Genomic DNA, 20,046 nt, shown 5'->3' with positions numbered 1-20,046 from the left:
TTTGTTTAATTATTCAAACTGATACCCTTTGTGTTGCCTTGTGTATTACTGTGGAGATTTTGCCTGGACATGTTGCCTCTTCTGTGAGGGTTTTACATGAAAAGCTGGTGAAATGTCCTTTTAAAATATAAAGTTGTCTTGTATCCATTTTCCTGGAAGAACCAAATGTACACTCTTCCCCCTTACAGTAGCTGGCTCATCCCCCGTCCGGTTCTGTGCCCCTGCAACACTTTCTGTTACTGTACAGGGTGGCCAGAGTCCCATCATCCTCTGTGGTTTACAGGCTGTTGGCTGCAGTTGGTCATTTTAAACATGGCATCTCCCCATTCTCCCTGCCACATGTCTCCATGGTTGGTTTTGCAGAACCTTACAACATTGAGAGAAAAAAGTAAGAATGATTGTAAGGGATAGTAAGCTTGTACTCGACTCCTAAACTTGGAGGTATAGGGTTACACTAGCTGTTTTTTAAAATCATGTACAAAAGGGTTATGTTTTGAGGATAAAATATTTATTGATGTAGATGGTACTTCCAATCTGAAACAATTCTTTTCTCTCCTACAGGGGCAGAAAGGTGAACCAGGAGAAGTCCGCAGAGTAAGTAATTCAAAATGATCATTCATTCTTTCCAGGTTTTACCCCTCTGCTGGGCTTGCCATTTGTAGTTGCACTGGCTGCAGCTTATTTCCAAAACTATACACTTAAATGTCTCGGATAACAGTTTTATGTAAATAACAATTGAAAGATTGAGTAATGTTAATGAAAGACAGAGAGCAAGTATTCAATGCACAACTAAGACTGATGATATCGTCTCCTGTCACTTTATTACTGATCATTTACTCTTTTCATATTTACCAGGTGGTCGGAATAAGAGGACCTACAGGCCCAGCAGTAAGTGGTGCTTTAATAACTTTGTGTTGTGATAAATATATGTAGAAAATTGCATATAAATTTAAGTCTGAGTTTAAATTAGATCAGCTAAAATACTAACAACTTGAATATTCATGCCAATACTTTTAAAAAAAGTGGAACGGTGTTTTACAGTTTTGAAGGAAGCAACAGTGATGTGCTGATTTATGTAATAAATATATAAAAAGGGTATAAATATGGAGAAATAGCATATACTTTATAGTATATAACCTTTTACTTCAAATATATTTTAATTATGTGACACATCTGATGGCTTTTAGCCCAGCAGAATCCTTGTTTACATTGCTTGGCTCCTGTCTGACTGGAGCTGTAGCCATGCTGGGGCAGATTTTCGGCTCCTCTCTGCTCCGTTTGTTTGCCCTGGAGCGGCGGCAATGGCAGCGGTGATGTATTCTGGCTGGGCGGTCAGTCTCCAGCGCCCCGCAGGGATCCTCGGGTCCGGTTTTGCGACAGCGTCGAGCAGCACCGTCCGGAAGAGCTGCGCCGATGTGCAATGCCCCTGGTTGCGACACTGGTGCAGGATTTGCCTGAAGTGTTCACTATGGGACACGCTTTGGAGCATACAGGTCGGGCAAGAGTCAAATCCTGCACCAGTGTCGCAACCAGGGGCATCGCACATCGACGCAGCTCTTCCGGAGCAACATTACCGACAGTCGAGAGGTCAGTAATGGACTCCTAAGGTAAGTGTGATTGTTTTTTCTTTTAATTTTTTTTGCAATTTGTGTTGTGGTGGCGTAGGCAATATCTTGGGAATGTTCTTGTGGATTTTTAAACATTTTCTTTCCCCCCCAGGCATATCTCGGAGCGCTCCTAGCCCGGCTCTTTAGCTTGGGAGTTTCCCATGCTAACGCCCTAAGAGAGCTGTACAATGCCTCCCTTAGCACTGCACCCTGTGACTCAGGGCCCAGCCGCCCAATGTTACTGAGGTGCAAACTGTTCCTGGGCGCAAACTTTACTGTCTCGCCACCATTACCACCCCAAAAACATCAAAGCCAAAAATCCAGCCCAGCGTGTTTACCAGAGAGCTTTGTAACTGTATCTGGATACACACCTGGGCAAAGATGTCGACCAACAATTACACATTGAAAGGTTTAGATAGCAGAGAAAGGGAATCTCTGTTCCCCAAGTATTTAACTTAAGGCCAGGTAGGTCTACAAAGTGCCCGACGAGTCCCTGAGCACTTTGTAAGACAGGTTTGACATTGTGCTGCATTTACACTCCTTGGAGTAGATCTTGACTTTGCGCCACAATATAAAAACAGGTGATAGTGAGTTCACAAACCATTTTACAACTCTCTTGATTTTTATTTCCATTGGAGCCAGCCCCGTCCCCTGATCGAAATAATGAACATGGCGAGTTTCCGCTGATTGTGCCCGGTTGTGACCATTTGAGAAGACTCTTCAAATTAATATATATTTTTTTAGGTGAAAAGGCACTAATAGGCACATTTTAAAACATTTACATATTAAAAAAAATATTTAATTTACTAAGAAACTGGCAAGTGTATACCTTGGAAGCTAGTAAATAGTTCAGTATAGTTTTTTAATGTCATTTTCAGTGATTTAAAATCCGATTACTCACAGGACCAGATGAGCATTAAAAATGCTTATTCTTTTGTGATAAACCCATTTTCAGGTGTATTAATAAAACTGTACCAGGTTACCACTCTTAAATATATCAATGAATATTTTTTAATTCAAGGAAAAGATTATGTTCTATTACGCTGCCTGGCTGTGCTAGTTCATGGAAGATTTTACATTTGTGATTATACAACTGAGTTTGAACAGATACTTGAACTATAACTTGACTTCTGGAAACCAACACTATTTCAAGCACCATTTGACTGCAATGGAGCTGAATATCAGGCATTGCGTATAGCGGGTGGCCGATCCGATAGCGCCCCTTTTGCGCCACTGCCTGAGATGAATTTCTAGCACAAAGACTTTAAAAAATGGTGGTAATTGTAATATGTTTGGGAAGAAGAAGGTGACTTTGGACCTATGCTTCCTGAAGCCCTCGACCACTGGGGTTTTCCTTGTGTCATGTATGGGTATGTTCTAGACTAATTTGCTATGATTAGTTAACAACTCTATTATCATTGTAACATGTGACTGCCAGGTTGGTAGAAGTCAAACGAGATGGACCTTGGACTTTTTACATCTATGTGTTATTCCTAACATGAAATATATTTTTCATTAAAAAAATCTTTTTTATTTTTACAGGGACCACCAGGTTCACAAGGATCAAGAGGTGTTGAAGGGCCAAAGGGACCAACAGTGAGTAATTATATGATTCATTTCGACCAGAGGATAGAGGGCATGTGATGTGTATTGTGGCAATAGCCTGAAGAGGACAGACTATGAGTAATATCATGCTCAGAGGCACTGTAAGGTTAATGTCAAATCCAGTAAGATACTATGAAATTACACAGTGCAATTATCCTAACATTGTGGGTATGACATTAGAAGAAGAGATCAAAAAATGTATGAAGACATTTAAGACAGAAAGTGAGGAGATAATTGATAAACTAATCAAACTTAGAGAGGATAAGACCCCTGATCTGGATGGAAAGCATCCATGCATAATAGAAGAAGTTAGGGAAGAGATAGCAGAGGCAATATTACATTTATATAAAATTCATTAGAAAAGGGAATAGTGCCAGAGGACTAGTGGACAGCTAATGTGCTTCCTATAGGTAAAAACGAAGATAGAACAAGACCAATTATCTTAACGCTGGTGGTAGGAAAGATGGAATCCTTACTCGAAGATGTAATAGAAAAACAACTTGAAATTGAAAATATAATAAGAACATAAGAATTAGAAGCAGGAGTATGCCATACGGCCCTTGGAGCCTGCTCTGCCATTCAATAAGAGCATTGCTGATCTAGGCAATAAAGAAAAGTCAGCATGGATTTCAAAAGGGAAAGTCATGCTTAATTAATCTTACTGAATTCTTTGAAGGAGTAACAGAAAGGGTAGATAAGGGTAATGCAGTAAACATTATATATTTGGATTTTCAAAAGTCCTTCGATCAGGTACCGCATAGTAGAATTGAGACTAAGGTCAGAACATGTGGAGTCAGAGGATGGGTAGAAGAAAGGAAAGCAAGCTGGCTACAAAACAGAAAACAGAGTAGGGGTTAAATGTAATTACTCAGACTGGCAAAAGGTGGAAAAGGGTGTTCCACAGAGATTAGTGCTGGGAACACTGTTGTTCACTATTTACATAAACGATTTGGACTCAGGAATCAGAAGTAAATTTAAAAATTTATGGCGACTCAAAATTGGGGAGTATAGGTAATACAGAGGAGAACTGTGACATAATACAGGATGAGATTAATAAACTTGTAGAATGGGCGTGTAATTGGCAAATTAACTTCAGTAGAGATAAGTGTGAGGTAGTACATTTTGGTAGGAAGAATAAAGAGAACACATAATCCTTGGAAAGTAAGTGTCTAATAGGGGTAATAGAACAGAGGGATCTAGGGTTACAGATACACAGATCACTAAAAGTAGTGACGCAGGTTAATAAGGCCATAAAAAAAGGTAAACAAAGCACGGCAATTCATTTCTAGTGGGATAAAAAGAAAGAAGAAAGACTTACATTTATATAGCGCCTTTCACGACTACCAGACGTCGCAAAGCAGTTTGTAGCAAATTAAGTACTTTTTGAAGAGTAATCACTGTTTTAATGTAGGGATAGAATTGAAAAGCAGAGAAGTTATATTAAACTTGTAGAACCTTGGTTCGACCAGACTTGGAGTACTGTGTACAGTTCTGGTCTCCATATTACAAAAAGGATATAGAAGCACAGGAGAAGGTGCAAAACAGATTTACTAGAATTATACCAGAACCGAGAGGTTACATCTGTCAGGAAAGATTGAATAGGCTGTGGCTCTTTTCTCTAGAAAAGAGAAAACTGAGGGGTGACCTGATAGAGGACTTTAAGATTGTAAAAGGGTTTGATAGGGTAGACATTAGTTATTTCCACTTGTGGGGGAGACCAAAACTAGGGGCCATAAAGATAAGACAGTTGCCAATAAATCCAATAGGGAATTCAGGAGATATTTCTTTACCCAGAGAGCGGTTAGAATGTGGAACTCACTACCATAGGGAGTAGTTGAGGCAAACAGCATAGATTCATTTAAGAGGAAGCTAGACAAGCACATGAGGGAGAAAAGAATAGAAGGTATGGTAGTGGGTTAGATGAAGAAAGGTATGAGGAGGCTCATGTGCAGCATAAACACTGGCATGGACCAGTTGGGCCAAATGGCCTGTTTCTGTGTTGTAAATACTACGTAATCCATCTACTTAATATCTACTACATATTAGAATTGCTGAGTGTGTCATAGAAACATAGAAACATAGAAAATAGGTGCAGGAGTAGGCCATTCGGCCATTCGAGCCTGCATCACCATTCAATAAGATCATGGCTGATCATTCACCTCAGTACCACCTTCCTGCCTTCTCTCCATACCCCTTGATCCCTTTAACCATAAGGGCCATATCTAACTCTCTCTTCAATATATCCAATGAACGAGCATCAACAACTCTCTGCGGTAGGAAATTCCACAGGTTAACAACTCTCTGAGTGAAGAAGTTTCTCCTCATCTCAGTCCTAAATGGCTTACCACTCATCCTTAGACTATGTCCTCTGGTTCTGGACTTCCCCAACATCGGGAACATTCTTCCTGCATCTAACCTGTCCAGTCCCGTCACAATTTTATATATTTCTATGAGATCCCCACTCATCCTTCTAAACTCCAGTGATTACAGGCCCAGTCGATCCAGTCTCTCCTCATATGTCAGTCCTCCTATCCCAGGAATCAGTCTGGTGAACCTTCACTGCACTCCCTCAATAGCAAGCACGTCCTTCCTCAGATTAGGAGACCAAAACTGAACACAATATTCCAGGTGAGGTCTCACCAAGGCCCTGTACAACTGCAGCAAGACCTCATGACTCCTATACTCAAATCCCCTAGCTATGAAGACCAACATACCATTTGCCTTCTTCACCGCTTGCTGTACCTGCATGCCAACTTTCAACAACTGATGTACCATGACACCCAGGTCTCGTTGCACCTCCCCTTTTCCTAATCTGCCGCTATTCAGATAAAATTCTGCCTTTGTGTTTTTGCCACCAAAAGTGGATAACCTCACATTTATTCACATTATACTGCATCTGCCATGCGTTTGCCCACTCACCTAACCTGTCCAAGTCAATCTGCAGCCTCTTAGTATCCTCATCACAGCTCACACCGCCACCCAGCTTAATGTCATCTGCAAACGTGGAGATATTACACTCAATTCCTTCATCTAAATCATTAATGTATATTGTAAATAGCTGGGGTCCCAGAACTGAGCCCTGTGGCACCCCACTGGTCACTGCCTGCCATTCTGAAAAGGACCTGTTTATCTGACTCTCTGCTTCCTGTCTGCCAACCAGTTCTCTATCCATGTCAGTACCTTACCCTCAATACCATGTGCTTTAATTTTCCACACCAATCTCTTGTGTGGGACCTTGTCAAAAGCCTTTTGAAAGTCCAAATACACCACATCCACTGGTTCTCCTTTGTCCACTTTACCAGTTACATCCTCAAAAAATTCTAGAAGATTTGTCAAGCATGATTTCCCTTTCATAAATCCATGCTGACTTGGACCAATCCTGTCACTGCTTTCCAAATGCGCTGCTATTTCATCTTTAATAATTAATTCCAACATTTTCCCCACTACTGATGTCAGGCTAAGCGGTCTATAATTATCCGTTTTCTCTCTTTCTCCTTTCTTAAAAAGTGGTGTTACATTAGCTACCCTCCAGTCCATAGGAACTGATCCAGAGTCGATAGACCATTGGAAAATGATCACCAATGCATCCACTATTTCTAGGGCCACTCCTTTCAGTACTCTGGGATGCAGACTATCAGACCCCGGGGATTTATCGGCCTTCAATCCCATCAGTTTCCCTAACACAATTTCATGCCTAATAAGGATTTCCTTCCGTTCCTACTTCTCACTAGACCCTTGATCCCCTAGAATTTCCAGAAGGTTGTTTGTGTCTTCCTTCGTGAAGACAGAACCAAAGTATTTGTTTAACTGGTCTGCCATTTCTTTGTTCCCCATTATAAATTCACCTGAATCTGACTGCAAGGGACCTACATTTGTCTTCACTAATCTTTTACTCTTCACATATCTATAGAAGCTTTTGCAGTCAGTTTTTATGTTCCCAGCAAGCTTCCTCTCATACTCTATTTTCTACCACCTAATTAAACCCTTTGTCCTCCTCTGCTGAATTCTAAAATTCTCCCAGTTGTCAGGTTTGCTGCTTTTTCTGGTCAATTTATATGCCTCTTCCTTGGATTTAACACTATCCTTAATTTCTCTTGTTAGCCACGGTTGAGCCACCTTCCCCATTTTATTTTTACTCCAGACAGGGATGTTCAATTTTCAAATTTCATCCATGTGATCTTTAAATGTTTGTCATTGCCTTTCCACCGTCAACCCTTTAAGTATCACTCGCCAGTCTATTCTAGCCAATTCACTTCTCATACCATCAAAGTTACCTTTCCTTAACTTCAGGACCCTAGTCTCTGAATTAACTGTGTCACTCTCCATCTTAATAAAGAATTCTACCATAATATGGTCACTCTTCCCCAAGGGGCCTCGCACAACAAGATTGCTAATTAGTCCTTTCTCATTACACACCACCCAGTCTCGGATGGCCAGCCTTCTAGTTGGTTCCTCGATATATTCATCTGGAAAACCATCCCTAATGCACTCCAGGAAATCCTCCTCCACCGCATTGCTACCAGTTTGGTTAGCCCAATCAATATGTAGATTAAAGTCGCCCATGATATTTTAAAATGCATTGAAATTCTTATATCAGGCTCAATCCACAACACCTACCTGTAACTCCCTCTCTCACCTGTAACTCCCTCTCCCACCTGTAACTCCCTCTCCCACCTGCAACGTCCTCCACCAACTGCAATTCCCTCCCCAATCACTCTCAATGGCCGAACCCCCCCTCCCCAGTATCCAAATCTGACCCCCTACCCACCTTACCTCTACTCCGCAAACCCACCCCGGCTGCCATCCCACCAGCCAGCCTCTCAAACTGGGTGGCTGCGGCTGGGAAACACATGGAAAAAATTTTAATGAGGTCCTATTGTTAAATTCAGGTTTCCAAGCGACTGAAACCCAACCCCCCCAACTCCCGCTCCCTTCCTGCCTTGAAGTTATTATTGGGACCAATGTTTTCTACGGTGCTCTCTGGTTGACCCTTTTCAAGGATAGTTGAGTGGATGAAAAATATATCTATTGATACTGAAATTGATTTTAAGCTGTAAGTATGAATATATTTATCCAAAAATTACAGAAGTGACCTTGGGTCCCTTTGTTCCATCAGTTTATGAATATTTACAGCTAATTTTTGGTCACTCCCATTTGGACAATGTAGTAACTCGAGAACTCTTTAAAGTCGTCAGGATTTTTTATAAGCATTAAACATATCAGACTAACCTCGAAGTCACTAAACTGTAAGGAAACTATTACATACTGTTGAGATGGTGCACTATGAGTGATGTCTAAGCCCCTCCTATTGAGAATTGTAACAATAGTTATTCTATTTCTGATTAATTTGCATAGTGCCTTATCATGTTCTCAGGATGTCCTGATGCACCATTCAATCAATGAAAACACTGGGGTAGATCTCCTGCTGAAAAATTAGTTTTTTCTAGTTTATCCCATGTTTGATTTTGGGCACAACAGTAATACTGGTTAGAGACTGGCAATTGCTGTGCTGTAGTTCAAGGATAGAGCTAATTCAGATGGTTGTTACGAAGGAAGCCTGTGAATTTAATCAAAGCATTGCACTTTTGCCTAAGACCTTAATTTAGTTCTTTGAAACTATTTGATTTATAGGGTGTGGGTGGCCCACCTGGAGTTGATGGCGTGCCTGGAATTCCTGGAGAACCTGGTCCTCCTGGTCCACCTGGACACCCCACTCATCCTGGCTTTCAAAACGCAAGTACTTTAAAGCATAAAGAGTTTCTGTCATTTCGTGGCGTATGTGTTAACTGGAAATGTTTAAAAAAATCTTGATGAGAGGCGAGTCTGCTGAACTGAGAAACCAGCCGAATTTCTCGTTTCCGTGAGTTCTGTTCATGGACGCATGCCAGTTGTTTTGTAACTTGTTTTATGTAGCGGTGGTTCATTATGTAACATACACCCTGAAGCAATATTTGTCCAGGTTTATTAATCACTGTTGTTTTAATGTATTTGGAAGACCACATGTACAATATTAAATACATACATGTGGCTGCATCTTGCACACCAATCTACCTGAAAGATTCATATAAATACTCCACATTTAGATTTTCTAGTCAGATTATACTGGACCCTAGTTGACATGGAGTGACTTTCAGTGTTTAAAAGGGAGCCAAGAGCAAACTGTTTCCTTTCATTACATTACTTATTCTGCTATCCATGTAATTCTACTGAGAAAAGGCTACAGCATCGGAGGCCTGATTCTCCAACCTACAATGGCTGTGTGAAAGTTTGGGAAAGGTGGGGAAATAATTTTCACCTTCACTGCCTGGACGGTAAACTGGCAGAATATCTCCAGTTCTGACAAAAGGTCATCTAGCTGAAACATTAAACATTGTTTTTCTCTCTTTACATATACTGCCTGACCTGCTGAATATTTCCAGCATTTTCTGTTTTAGAATAGATCTCGTACCTGTTAGGGAACTCTCCTGATTTTCATTTCCAGGTTCTATAACAGGCGAACAATCCACTCTGCCAATTTGCTGTCCAAGTGGTGAAGGTTAAAATTACTCCCCGAATCACAGAATCAGCACTATAGTTATAACTGATCTCACCATTGGAGACAGGGGAGGTGAAGTTAGGCCTCCTTAAACTTTTTCTATAGATAGTGAACTAACATTTTAACATTTGTACCTGTAATCATAGTTTATGTGTCTAAACGTGGCATAAAGATAACAAACAACTAAGAACAATGGTATGTATTGTTTATCTCAAGTAGGACATTCATAATTCACAAGTGACTCTATCAGAGTTAGCTTAGTAAGCCTTCTTCCTGAGTGTATGTTACTATCCTCCATTGTCCAGCTGTTCACTTACATGTGCAGCAGATTTAGGTTAACTGTTCTGCTTCCTCTCTTGCAGCAACTTGCAGCTCAGATGGCTGGTGTTAATGATGAGAAGTCAGGTTTCCGTGGCCAGTTAGGAATGGTGCCTGGATCTACAGTAAGACAGTTTTTTAAAGTCCGCTTAACACGTGTTCAATATTTTATAGGACTACTTTAGTTAAGCCACAGAGTGCATTCTGTAAGAATAGATAACATTCGGTAAACCAGAAATATGCAGTAATTAGCTATGACATTAGAAACAACACCTGTATAACACGTTGTACGTATGTATCTATTCAATAATGTTTATGTGTGTGTATATAAAAGTGTCCAATGTGGGAAGTCACTGAAGATTCAAGTATAAGCTCAGACATACATTGGAAGCCTATGATAAAATTTCAGATCCTTTATGAAATTCATTAGACCTATAGTTCATTAACTGAACCATAACCCAGTCAGCATGTATTACTATATACTATAAATACATGATTAGGTCAAATCTAATATTCTGGTCGGATAGTCATTCAAATCCTGGTAAATATATTTAGACTAGAAAATTGAGAAGTTCGATAAATTGTGGAAAGAAAATCTATGACATTAACATTCAAAAGATAAATTAAAAAATCACAATCATCAATGTAAAGCAATTAAAAAGTTAATACATTTTCAAAACAAATTCATAGGGGAAGAAATTGGGCTCTGGAGCACCCATTTTCCAGGTGCTACATAGCCTCCTAACACTCGAAAATGGCCTCCAAGACTCTTCCAATGGGAAGAGCGCTGGATGCCATCATGGTAAAAGAGTTTGCACATGCATCTAATGACTGTCAACAGCATGTAGAACAGACAGATTATGACGTCATCAGTGTTTGACGTCAGCGCTGCCATTTTCAAACGCCTATGCCCTATCTTAACCTCGCATAGCTAAACACAACGTTAAACTGCATGAAGGTTCCTTCCCCCACACCAGTGCTAATTAAAAGGATCATGAACTACTTACAAGTTAGTTACTGAATTATTTCTTCTGCCTGCTGGTACAATTGTATGTGTTTTTGGATCTTTCCTACACTTTCCTAAAGTTTTAGTAGTCTACAGAGAGTGGCCCAGCTGGTGCTGAAGCACTAATTTTTTGATTAAAACTTTGTGTTGAAACGAGTTGCTTCCGGCCATGTGTGGCCTGGTAGACCTTCCACTTGGAATTGTGCATGACTGGGAGGATGAAGACAGCCCACATAGAGCAGGACAAGCTGTTAGAAGAGGGAGGAGGAGGTGGAGAATGGCTCTCAGCAGGTAACCATATCCGCTGAGGTTCTTAGGGAGCGATTCTCCTACCTTAACTTCAGCAGCGACCAAAGCTTGAGACGTCTTTGCTTCACTAAAGAGGTAGTGACTGAAATCTGACAACTCCTGCAGTCACAGGCCAAAGGCTGCATAGCCTGTGGCTGTCAATGTGACTGTGGCTCTTAACTTTTACGCAACTGACTCCTTCCAGGCTGCTTCTGGAGATATAAGCAGCATCTTACAGTGTGCAGTACACTGTTGCATAAGGGAGGTCACTGAGGCTCTCTATATATGGAGAAACAGTATCATTTCATTCCCTCTTGCCAGTCGGAGTTAGCATAAGGGTTTGCATGGATTGCAGGCTTCCCCATGGTACAGCGTGCCATTGACTGAACACACATTGCCTTGCAGGCACCTCATGTGAATTCTGCCATTTTCATGAACCAAAAGGGATTCCACTTCCTCAATGTGCAGCTGGTGTGCGACCACAGACAGCAAATCATGTAGGACAATGCCCGTTATCCTGGCAGTAATCATGATTCCTTCATTCTGCAGCAATCCTCTGTGCCACCTATATTTGACACTGCACGGCAAGTCAAAGGCTGGCTACTGGCCGACGAGGGTTAGCTATTCATGACATGGCTCATGACTCCAGTTCGGAACCCACTCACACGTGCACAGCTGGCCTACAATGAGCCATGCTGCCACAAGGAACATTATAGAGCACATGATCATCATTCTCGACTAACACTTCTGCTGTTGCGTCTGCCCTAGAGGAGCTCTGCAGCACTCAACTGAGTGGGTATCAAGACTTGTGGTAGTATGCTGCATACTGCACAACCTGGCCATTATGAGGGAACAGCCCTTGCCACCACCTATCAGGTGAGAAGCTGAGGTGCAGGAGGAGGAGGAGCAAGTGGAGGAGGAGCAAGTGAAGGAAGAGCAAGTGGAGGAAAGGAGGCTACAATGTAGACAGCCCCTTTCTACCCGGGCGCTACATGATGAAATAATTAATGAGCGATATTAGTAACCTCAATCCCACTCCCCATTCACCAACAGTCCCGCGCTCCTTACCTTTCCTCTATCACTGATCATTACTTCGTTCTCTTTTTGACACAAAAATAAAAAACACCCAAAAATGCACATTCCAATCCAAATTTATAAATCCAATCATGACATAATGCATACAAAATTAAACTAATCACCCTTGTGCATTCCCTTAGCACCTGTCTTCCATGCACCTTTGCCTCTCCTCGTGCTCCTATGCAGTGCTCCCCAGTGGCTGAACATGGACGATGAAAGGCTGCCAAGCTTCAATTAAGAAGACTGCAAATGGCCTTGGAGGATGAACTCGAGCAGCTCTGGACCGAGTAGGAACCATCTCGGCCTGGGCTGCAGCAGTCTGGGTGGCCGGTTGACAGGCAACAGCAAGGGGACAGGTGGAGTGGCAGGGGTGGGAGCAGGAATGCTGTTACCCTGAGAGAGAAAGGCAGGTTTGTGCTCCATGGAGCCCCTGCCACTCTCCTAGTGTGGTGCCTCAGCAATCCTAGTACACTGTTGGAGAACAGATTGATGGATGCTGTGATGCCCTGGAATCCCTAATGAATGTGGTATTCAGTGCCATGATGGCAGCAGTCTGAGCTTCCACTGCAGCACTCAGAAATTTGATAGAAGCTGTTTGTGTTACTATGCAGCATGTTCAGCCATTCCTCAAAGATCACAGCACAGATTCAGTTCACAAAGGACTCTCACCACTTCTAGCAGCCACAATGCGCCTCCCATTTAAGAGGTGTAGGCTGTCCTTAAATAGTGCTACCCTCTCATGATATCAGGCCCCCTGCTGATGCGTGCAGCCAATGAACAGCACGGGTAACATTGACTGCACGCAACAATCATGTAAAGCAGCAGGCAGCACAAATTTACTGTGCTGCGTGCAATGCAATAAATGGGCACAAGTTAATCTTGTACCACAATCCCCATGCCTGTTTCCAGGGATTAGTCAATTTCTCCCCCAAAATGTTTAATTATGAACAGAAAAAAAGGTCAAACAAAAATGTTGACTTAAATAAATGTAAAATGACAGCCCATGCTGAACCATATGACTAGAAATTATACAGAATAATCCTACAGTTTTATTACTGGAATAGCTAATTAAACGGCTCCCAGTTCATATTTTAATTAGCTCCCTGCCCTTTTGTAACTGAAGCTTGAAGTTGCCGTTGGAACACACTGTCTGCATTAGTAATGGATAGTTTCTGGCGCTATCATTATGGTAAGCATATGGAGTGGTGTGAGTGAAAGGCTATTGTAACTCTTTATAATGTAAACATAGAAAGATCAGACTAACATGGGGAAGATAGATTGGTATGCTTAGTTATAATTCATCCATTATTCCCCTGTTGAATTGCAACTGCTGCCACCCACCTTCAGTCAAGAGGATTAACTCTGGCCTCTTCACAGTTGCAATCATTGCTCCCTTGTGATCAAATCATAGAGTTCTGCAGGGAAAGCTAGGCCCTGCTACTATTGTTTTCTGCTCCGCCAATAAAGATGGAATATTGCATCACTGCAGAGTGAAAAATCTAGCAACCTGATCCAAAGTGTCCAGAAGGCAACAAGCTAAATTTTCCACCCAGCCTTTGCCAATGTTTGGGCAGGATCTGAGGTTGGTGCAGGCAGAAACTTTCTTGGGAATGTGGCAAAACACATCCCAACCTTGTTCCCCACCCCACTAGTTCTTGGTGGGCAAGCCCATAAAAATTAAATTAAATGAGGGACATATGTCCTGTATTTCCACTGTTTGCTCCAATTGAGCACTGGTGATTGGAACAGCCTATTAGGCCCAGATGTTTAGCATTGTGAGATCAGTGAAAGAGGTTCCAACAAAGATGGACCTATGCTTCTACTCTGAGTGCAGCCATGCACAATCTCAGCAGGAAAATTGTTTAATATTATTTTACAGGAAACTCGTTGATTGTGTCTTTGTCCTATTGTCAGTCTTGGGGGGGGCTGCTGTAGCAAGTCACTGACCCCAGTCTGATTTAACTCCTGACTGGAGGGTGGGGAGCTTAACATGACATTCAAATGAGCCCATGACCAGAATACCTGCCTTGGGCTCATGGAGGCAATTCCAGAGCAAGTAGATGTTCCGTCCCATCAAAGTTGTGTCCCTATTGGAAAATTCAAGCCACAGTGTCCAAAATCTCGCGGGTTGGTTACACTATTCACATAGTACACAGAAATTAACTCCCACAGATTTAAAATTCCAGGATTTGGAGACCGTGCCAGGGTAATTAAACTTGAATGACAATCAAAACTGTAATTGTAAATATAATTTAGTCACTACAAAGCATAATAGTTAAATGTAGTTACACATGAGTATTTTCATTTTCTGAAGTTCAGATTCAGAAAATTCCCTCATCACTGAAACTTCTGACTCTAAATGCTGCACTGGAAACTACTTGTTGCTATACCCAGTAGATTGTTGGGGACATTCTCTGTGACCCACCAATGGAACAGGTATCTTGGGCATCATCCTCTCTAGTCTGTCATGCATGTGCATGCCTCTTGAAGTTGATGTGGAAATGATGGCTTTGGAGGTATAGCCAGTAGATTACCTTGAAAATTGGATTGATCGGATGAATCCAATATCACAATAACACACAATAACAAAAAGCAAGATAAACCTTACCCATTATTCCCTTATCAGTTCATTAAGATGTGTCAATTACTGTGGTGGCTTGCCACCAATATGACATCAAATAAATACAGAATGGATAAGAACGACTTTGAATAGCTCACTTCCTGAAGTAGTCATGATCATTTATCTACTGTTCTCCTATTAAATTCCAACTGGTGATGGGTCCATTGCTCTTTTAACTGCAGAAGACTGACAGAGAAACAAACCCAAATGAAGAATGTTACAAAAGCCATAACATGTTTGATAAATCTTCGGTACAGAATCAATAATATGCTTTTAATTGCTATTTATTCTTGTTGTTTTATTCTCTAGGGTGAAGTCGGACCCAGAGGACCTCCAGGGTTGATGGGAGCAGGAGTAAGCACTTTTGATTCATTATATCAGTATTTCAGTGGGTGAAGGAAGGGACCACATTTTTGCTGAAAAAAATAGATTAATATATTTTTATATGTATTTAAACTGATCGTTCCATTTTACTCTGCAACATAGAAAAAAGATGTAAAAAGGCCAGTTGATCCAACTTGCCTCACTGAAATTCTTTCCTGGATACAATCTGAACATCTACCTGTACTGGCCACTGAATTACAAATTGATTTTTAAATTGTGTAATTGGGTCAGCATTCCCTATACAAAGTAATCGTCTTTTATATAAAGCAACAACTCTAAGTTAAAAGTCATGTGCAGCTTCTTTAGTTCATTTTCCCTTGTTTGTTTATTCTGCTTTTGCACAAAATGTCTGCCAATATCTATTGTATATGTTCCCTTTACTAACCATCAGCATCATCATAGGCAGTCCCTCGAAACGAGGATGACTTGCTTCCACACCGAAAAGGGATTTCAATGAAGGACCTAATATTCTGGATCCTGAACTACATCTTGAAGGGTGGAAGATGCCTGTACATGGATTTTTTTCATGTGGAGGCCGTTGTGTCCCAGCCATTACACGGGCTTGACAGAGCTTGACAGAGCTAGGTCTTAGTCCAGTGGCAAGGATTAACCAGGGCAACTGGAGACTAGCTCTGCTGCACGGACCTAGTGCGCAGTGTGGGCTGGCCCGTGCTTCCCCTGGGCCCTCGCCTCTTCTGGGCCCCGAACTCTCGCCTCTCCTGGGCCCTGATCACATCCCTCTATGAACTCTTGCCGCTCCTTTGCCCCGACCTCGCTGCTCCTGCTGTACCTGCCCGCACTGCAGTCAGCCATCGCCCTCCTGCAGCAGCACTGCTGCTCCCTGCAGCAGTATGCCACCGCACGCTGCTCCCTCTAATGGCCCCGGCCTGCTGATGGTCTTGCAGGCCAGGACCATGCTGATTTCTGGGCAGGGCCGCCGCACGCTGCTCCCTCTAATGGCCCCGGCCTGCTGATAGAGGAACTAAGTCAAACCATCTTTGGCCCACCTCTGCCATTTTCCTTGCAGCCAATTTCAAAAAGTCTGTGCACACTCAAGAATTGAAATTTGCACTGATTTTCCCCCTTCATAACCCACAAGCACTTTGGCCAATTACAGTATTCCAACTGAGATCAACTAAAAGCCAGGTATGTAACCTGGCATCATCTAGTTTGTAGGGCTCAGCACTATTGCAGATGGGGCTATTACCCACTTCCACATTAGAAGATGCAACAATGGACTTTTAATAAGGTGACCAGAAATAGATAAAACTACATTACTAACCGCTTATATCATGACTCCCAACATTTTCTGTATTTTTTTCTTCAATGAGAACAGTTCTAAATTCTTTAGAGTCTCTTCACAGCTCACTGATATAAACATTGGAATCTTTTTCCCTGTCATTTTGTATCTTTTCCCAGCATTTTTCAGAGTGAGCAAGGTGAAGGGCTTTGAATTTCTGCAGGTGTTTTCCTGCTCTTCTGCTGTACCTTTTCTGGAAGAACTGCAGAAACACTGGAAAAACAACTTAAACGCCAAAGTTGGAATGGAAGATTAGGATAACCCCTGTGTAAATTCACCCCCATGGTCTCGCTAATGCTTTTTAGAATGTTGGAGTAATTTTTCAGGACTTGTGTTGTGTGACTGTTTATATACTTCAATATTTCCATTGCCTTTGCAACTGCTGCTTTATATTGTGGTAACATTTCTGATTATGGGTGAACTAATACGCCTGTACCTTTTTCGTGACTCATCTTATTGAGCAGTTGCTCTTCATTTTGTAATCACATTTGCTATTTTTTTTAGCAAAATATTGCATTTTACAATATTTATAGCACAATTGCTATATATGTGAGGATACATTTTATTCTATTCCCTGACCATTGTTGGTATCATCTGCCAAATTTGAAATTCTACTTTTAACATGTTTCTGGATGTAATTTTACCAAAGATAGGAGCATGTGTGTGATGAATAATGAGGATTGATGCAGTGTGCCATTGTGATTGGAGAGAGGGGGCAGGGAAGGGTTTCGATGCTGGGGGGTGGGGGTTAGAATGTGCTGCAGCAATACATCATCCTGAGAAAAAGAGATAACAAGTCATCATGGCCAGGAAATTCCTTGGAGCTGCTCCCGCTCTGCTGACATTACATCACCAGAAGTGCAGCAAAAGCCCTGTTTACACCTCCAGTGAAGTACTGAATGGGCCAAAAATTGCAGTTGGAGGCTTCCTGGAGGGGAATGCCTCTGACCACAAAAAAACCCCAAAACTACCTGGTGGTCCCACTCCAACAAAGACTTCGGGTCCCAGGCCTAGCTATACAGTCCAACGCAGAGGCCCACGCAGCCCAGGAGCGTAAGCGCTTCCTGGGATCATGTGGGCCTGGACCACCATCGAATGGGGTGACCCCTAAAAACAAATAAAACACAGATGTTAATTAAAAAAACACTTCACTTTTTAAAAATGAATAAAAATGTTATTAAATTAAATGTTTTAGAGAAAAATGTATTTTTTGAATTTTTTTTTACAATGTTTCAATAGGGTTAAGCATAAATTTACCTTCATGGGCAGGGTTTTTAATGGAAAAATAAGTAATACATTTATTTTTCTATCTTTTAAAACTCTTACGCTGGTAAAAGCAGACCTTACGTCTGCTTTTACCAGGCGTAAGAGTTTGAAAGACATTTGCTGGGCAAGGGTTGGGCAAATAGTGTTAAGTTTACAAAAAGTTTTCTTACATTGGGATGAAGTGGGGGGTGGGTGGTGGTTGAGCCAAACTCTCCGCCCGCGAAGGGCCTGCTCCCGGGGATGAATGCGATTTGTCAAAAGACATTTTGAAAGATCACAAGTGCCGGGTTTAGGCACATGCGCTTTGCACACACGGAAAGGCCGCAATTTATGGGCTAATGTCAGCAGAGTGGGAGCAGCTCTGAGGAAGTTCTTGACTGAAATATATTTTCTTACTAAGGGTAAATATACAAGAGGTTCTCTTTTGTATTTCACTCTTTCCATTATTTCACAAAATCATTCTTAAGTTAGTTGCTTTATTATTTAGTTGTTTAGAATTTATAACTGCAGCATTTTTGAGGGTATAGTATAATTACTGTATGAGGGTACGGTAGCATAGTGGTTATGTTGCTTGACTAGTATCTAGAGATGTGAGTTCAAATCCCACCACGGCAGCTGGGGAATTGAAATTTAGTTAATTACATTTTTAAAAATCTGGAATAAAAAACTAATGCTGACCATGAAACTACCGGATCATCATAAAAACCCATCTGATTCACTAATGTCGTTTAGGGAAGGAAATCTGCTGTTCTTACCCAATCTGGGTCTATATGTGACTCCAGACCCACAGCAATGTGGTTGACCCTCAACTGCCCTCTGAAATGGCAGCTCACCACTACCTTCTCAAGGACAATTAAGGACAGGCAATAACTACTGCCCTTGCTGGCAATGCCCACATTCCATGAACAAATTAAAAAAAAACATTTGGGCTCAGATTTCCTCAGCTGACGCTAGCTGCATTCAATTATTTTAAACATGTTGGGCAAGTGTCGGGCTGGACGATTACCAAGATGATCAGAGGACGCGAAGTGGTGCCTATAGCAGCATACATTCTTGGTAGTTTTTTTGGCCTGCTGGTTGTTGCCAGATGCAGCAACCAATGGTCTCCACTTCTGCTGTGCAACTCTCCTGCATTGGAAAATTTAAAAAAAACAATTGGTAGTTTCTGGCTGCACCTTTACAGGGCATCCAATCTGAAGGAACAGCCATGCATCCTCTAATGCCCAGTTACCAGGGGGAGTCATTTTTCCAGTTCGTTGCCTGGTGGAATCCTCAGAAATTGGAGGTGTTATTTGCATACTATTGAAATGCTACTTCCTATTTCAACCCGAAGCTTCCCAAGTAGGTCTGAAGAAATGCATGTCAAATGCTAACAAGCATTTCAGGACTCCAATCCTGTTTACTCTCTCGAATGTCCTGGGAACTGGTGTCCTCTCTCGAATGTCCTGGGAGCATTAGGCAGAGGAAACTACGCCACCGGAAATGTCAAGACTGGACAATATTTATACAAGTTATGCAGGATTCAGCTCGATTAATGCATGTAAGCTCCTTGGAAATATTACAATAATTTGGGCCTGATCCAATTGTTTGAATTCAAGGTGAATCCAGATAGGCTCTCTCATGTTAACTGCCAGCTCTGGAAATACGTTTAATATAAGGACGCTAAAGAATGTCACTGTCATGTTTGTAACTACAATGTAACACCACTGTATCACTGTATACATTCAACTCAGATGCACACCTTGACCACAGGAGGTGAACTTGTGGGAGACACTCCTTAACTGATTACTCAGGTATATAAAGGGAGGTCCCACGCAGGGTCATCACTTCTGGAGTGCTGTAATAAAGAGTTAAGGTCACTGAGTGGCCTTGTCCCTGGAATGTGCCTCGTGTGGTTTCATGCTGTAGAGTAAAGACTTTACAGTTACTAGCTGATTTTAACTGGCCAGGGGCTTCCCCTTTTTAAGTAATATAAATGTATGTAGGAACTTGGATAATCTTAAGAGTTCAGCACAACAATTGCAGCCAGCATTGAAAATT

The 20,046-nt window shown here is 41.7% G+C and overlaps 1 protein-coding gene across 4 annotated transcripts in view; it reads left to right on the top strand.

The window, feature by feature from the left end:
• The window catches only part of LOC139259907 (collagen alpha-2(V) chain-like), a 516,763-nt gene that overhangs the window by 353,747 nt on the left and 142,970 nt on the right, over positions 1-20,046 (top strand). For all 4 annotated transcript variants that reach the window (XM_070875841.1, XM_070875843.1, XM_070875842.1 and 1 more), the window contains 6 exons: positions 562-594; positions 856-888; positions 3,150-3,203; positions 8,844-8,945; positions 10,110-10,190; positions 15,366-15,410. In XM_070875841.1, the coding sequence (XP_070731942.1) occupies positions 562-594; positions 856-888; positions 3,150-3,203; positions 8,844-8,945; positions 10,110-10,190; positions 15,366-15,410 (348 nt within the window). The remainder of the gene's footprint in view (positions 1-561; positions 595-855; positions 889-3,149; positions 3,204-8,843; positions 8,946-10,109; positions 10,191-15,365; positions 15,411-20,046) is intronic.

Source organism: Pristiophorus japonicus, chromosome 3 (genome assembly GCF_044704955.1).
Source record: "Pristiophorus japonicus isolate sPriJap1 chromosome 3, sPriJap1.hap1, whole genome shotgun sequence".
Taxonomy (NCBI): Eukaryota; Metazoa; Chordata; class Chondrichthyes; family Pristiophoridae; genus Pristiophorus; species Pristiophorus japonicus.
Note: the sequence above shows the minus strand (reverse complement) of the source record. Positions and strands in the feature narration are given on the sequence as shown.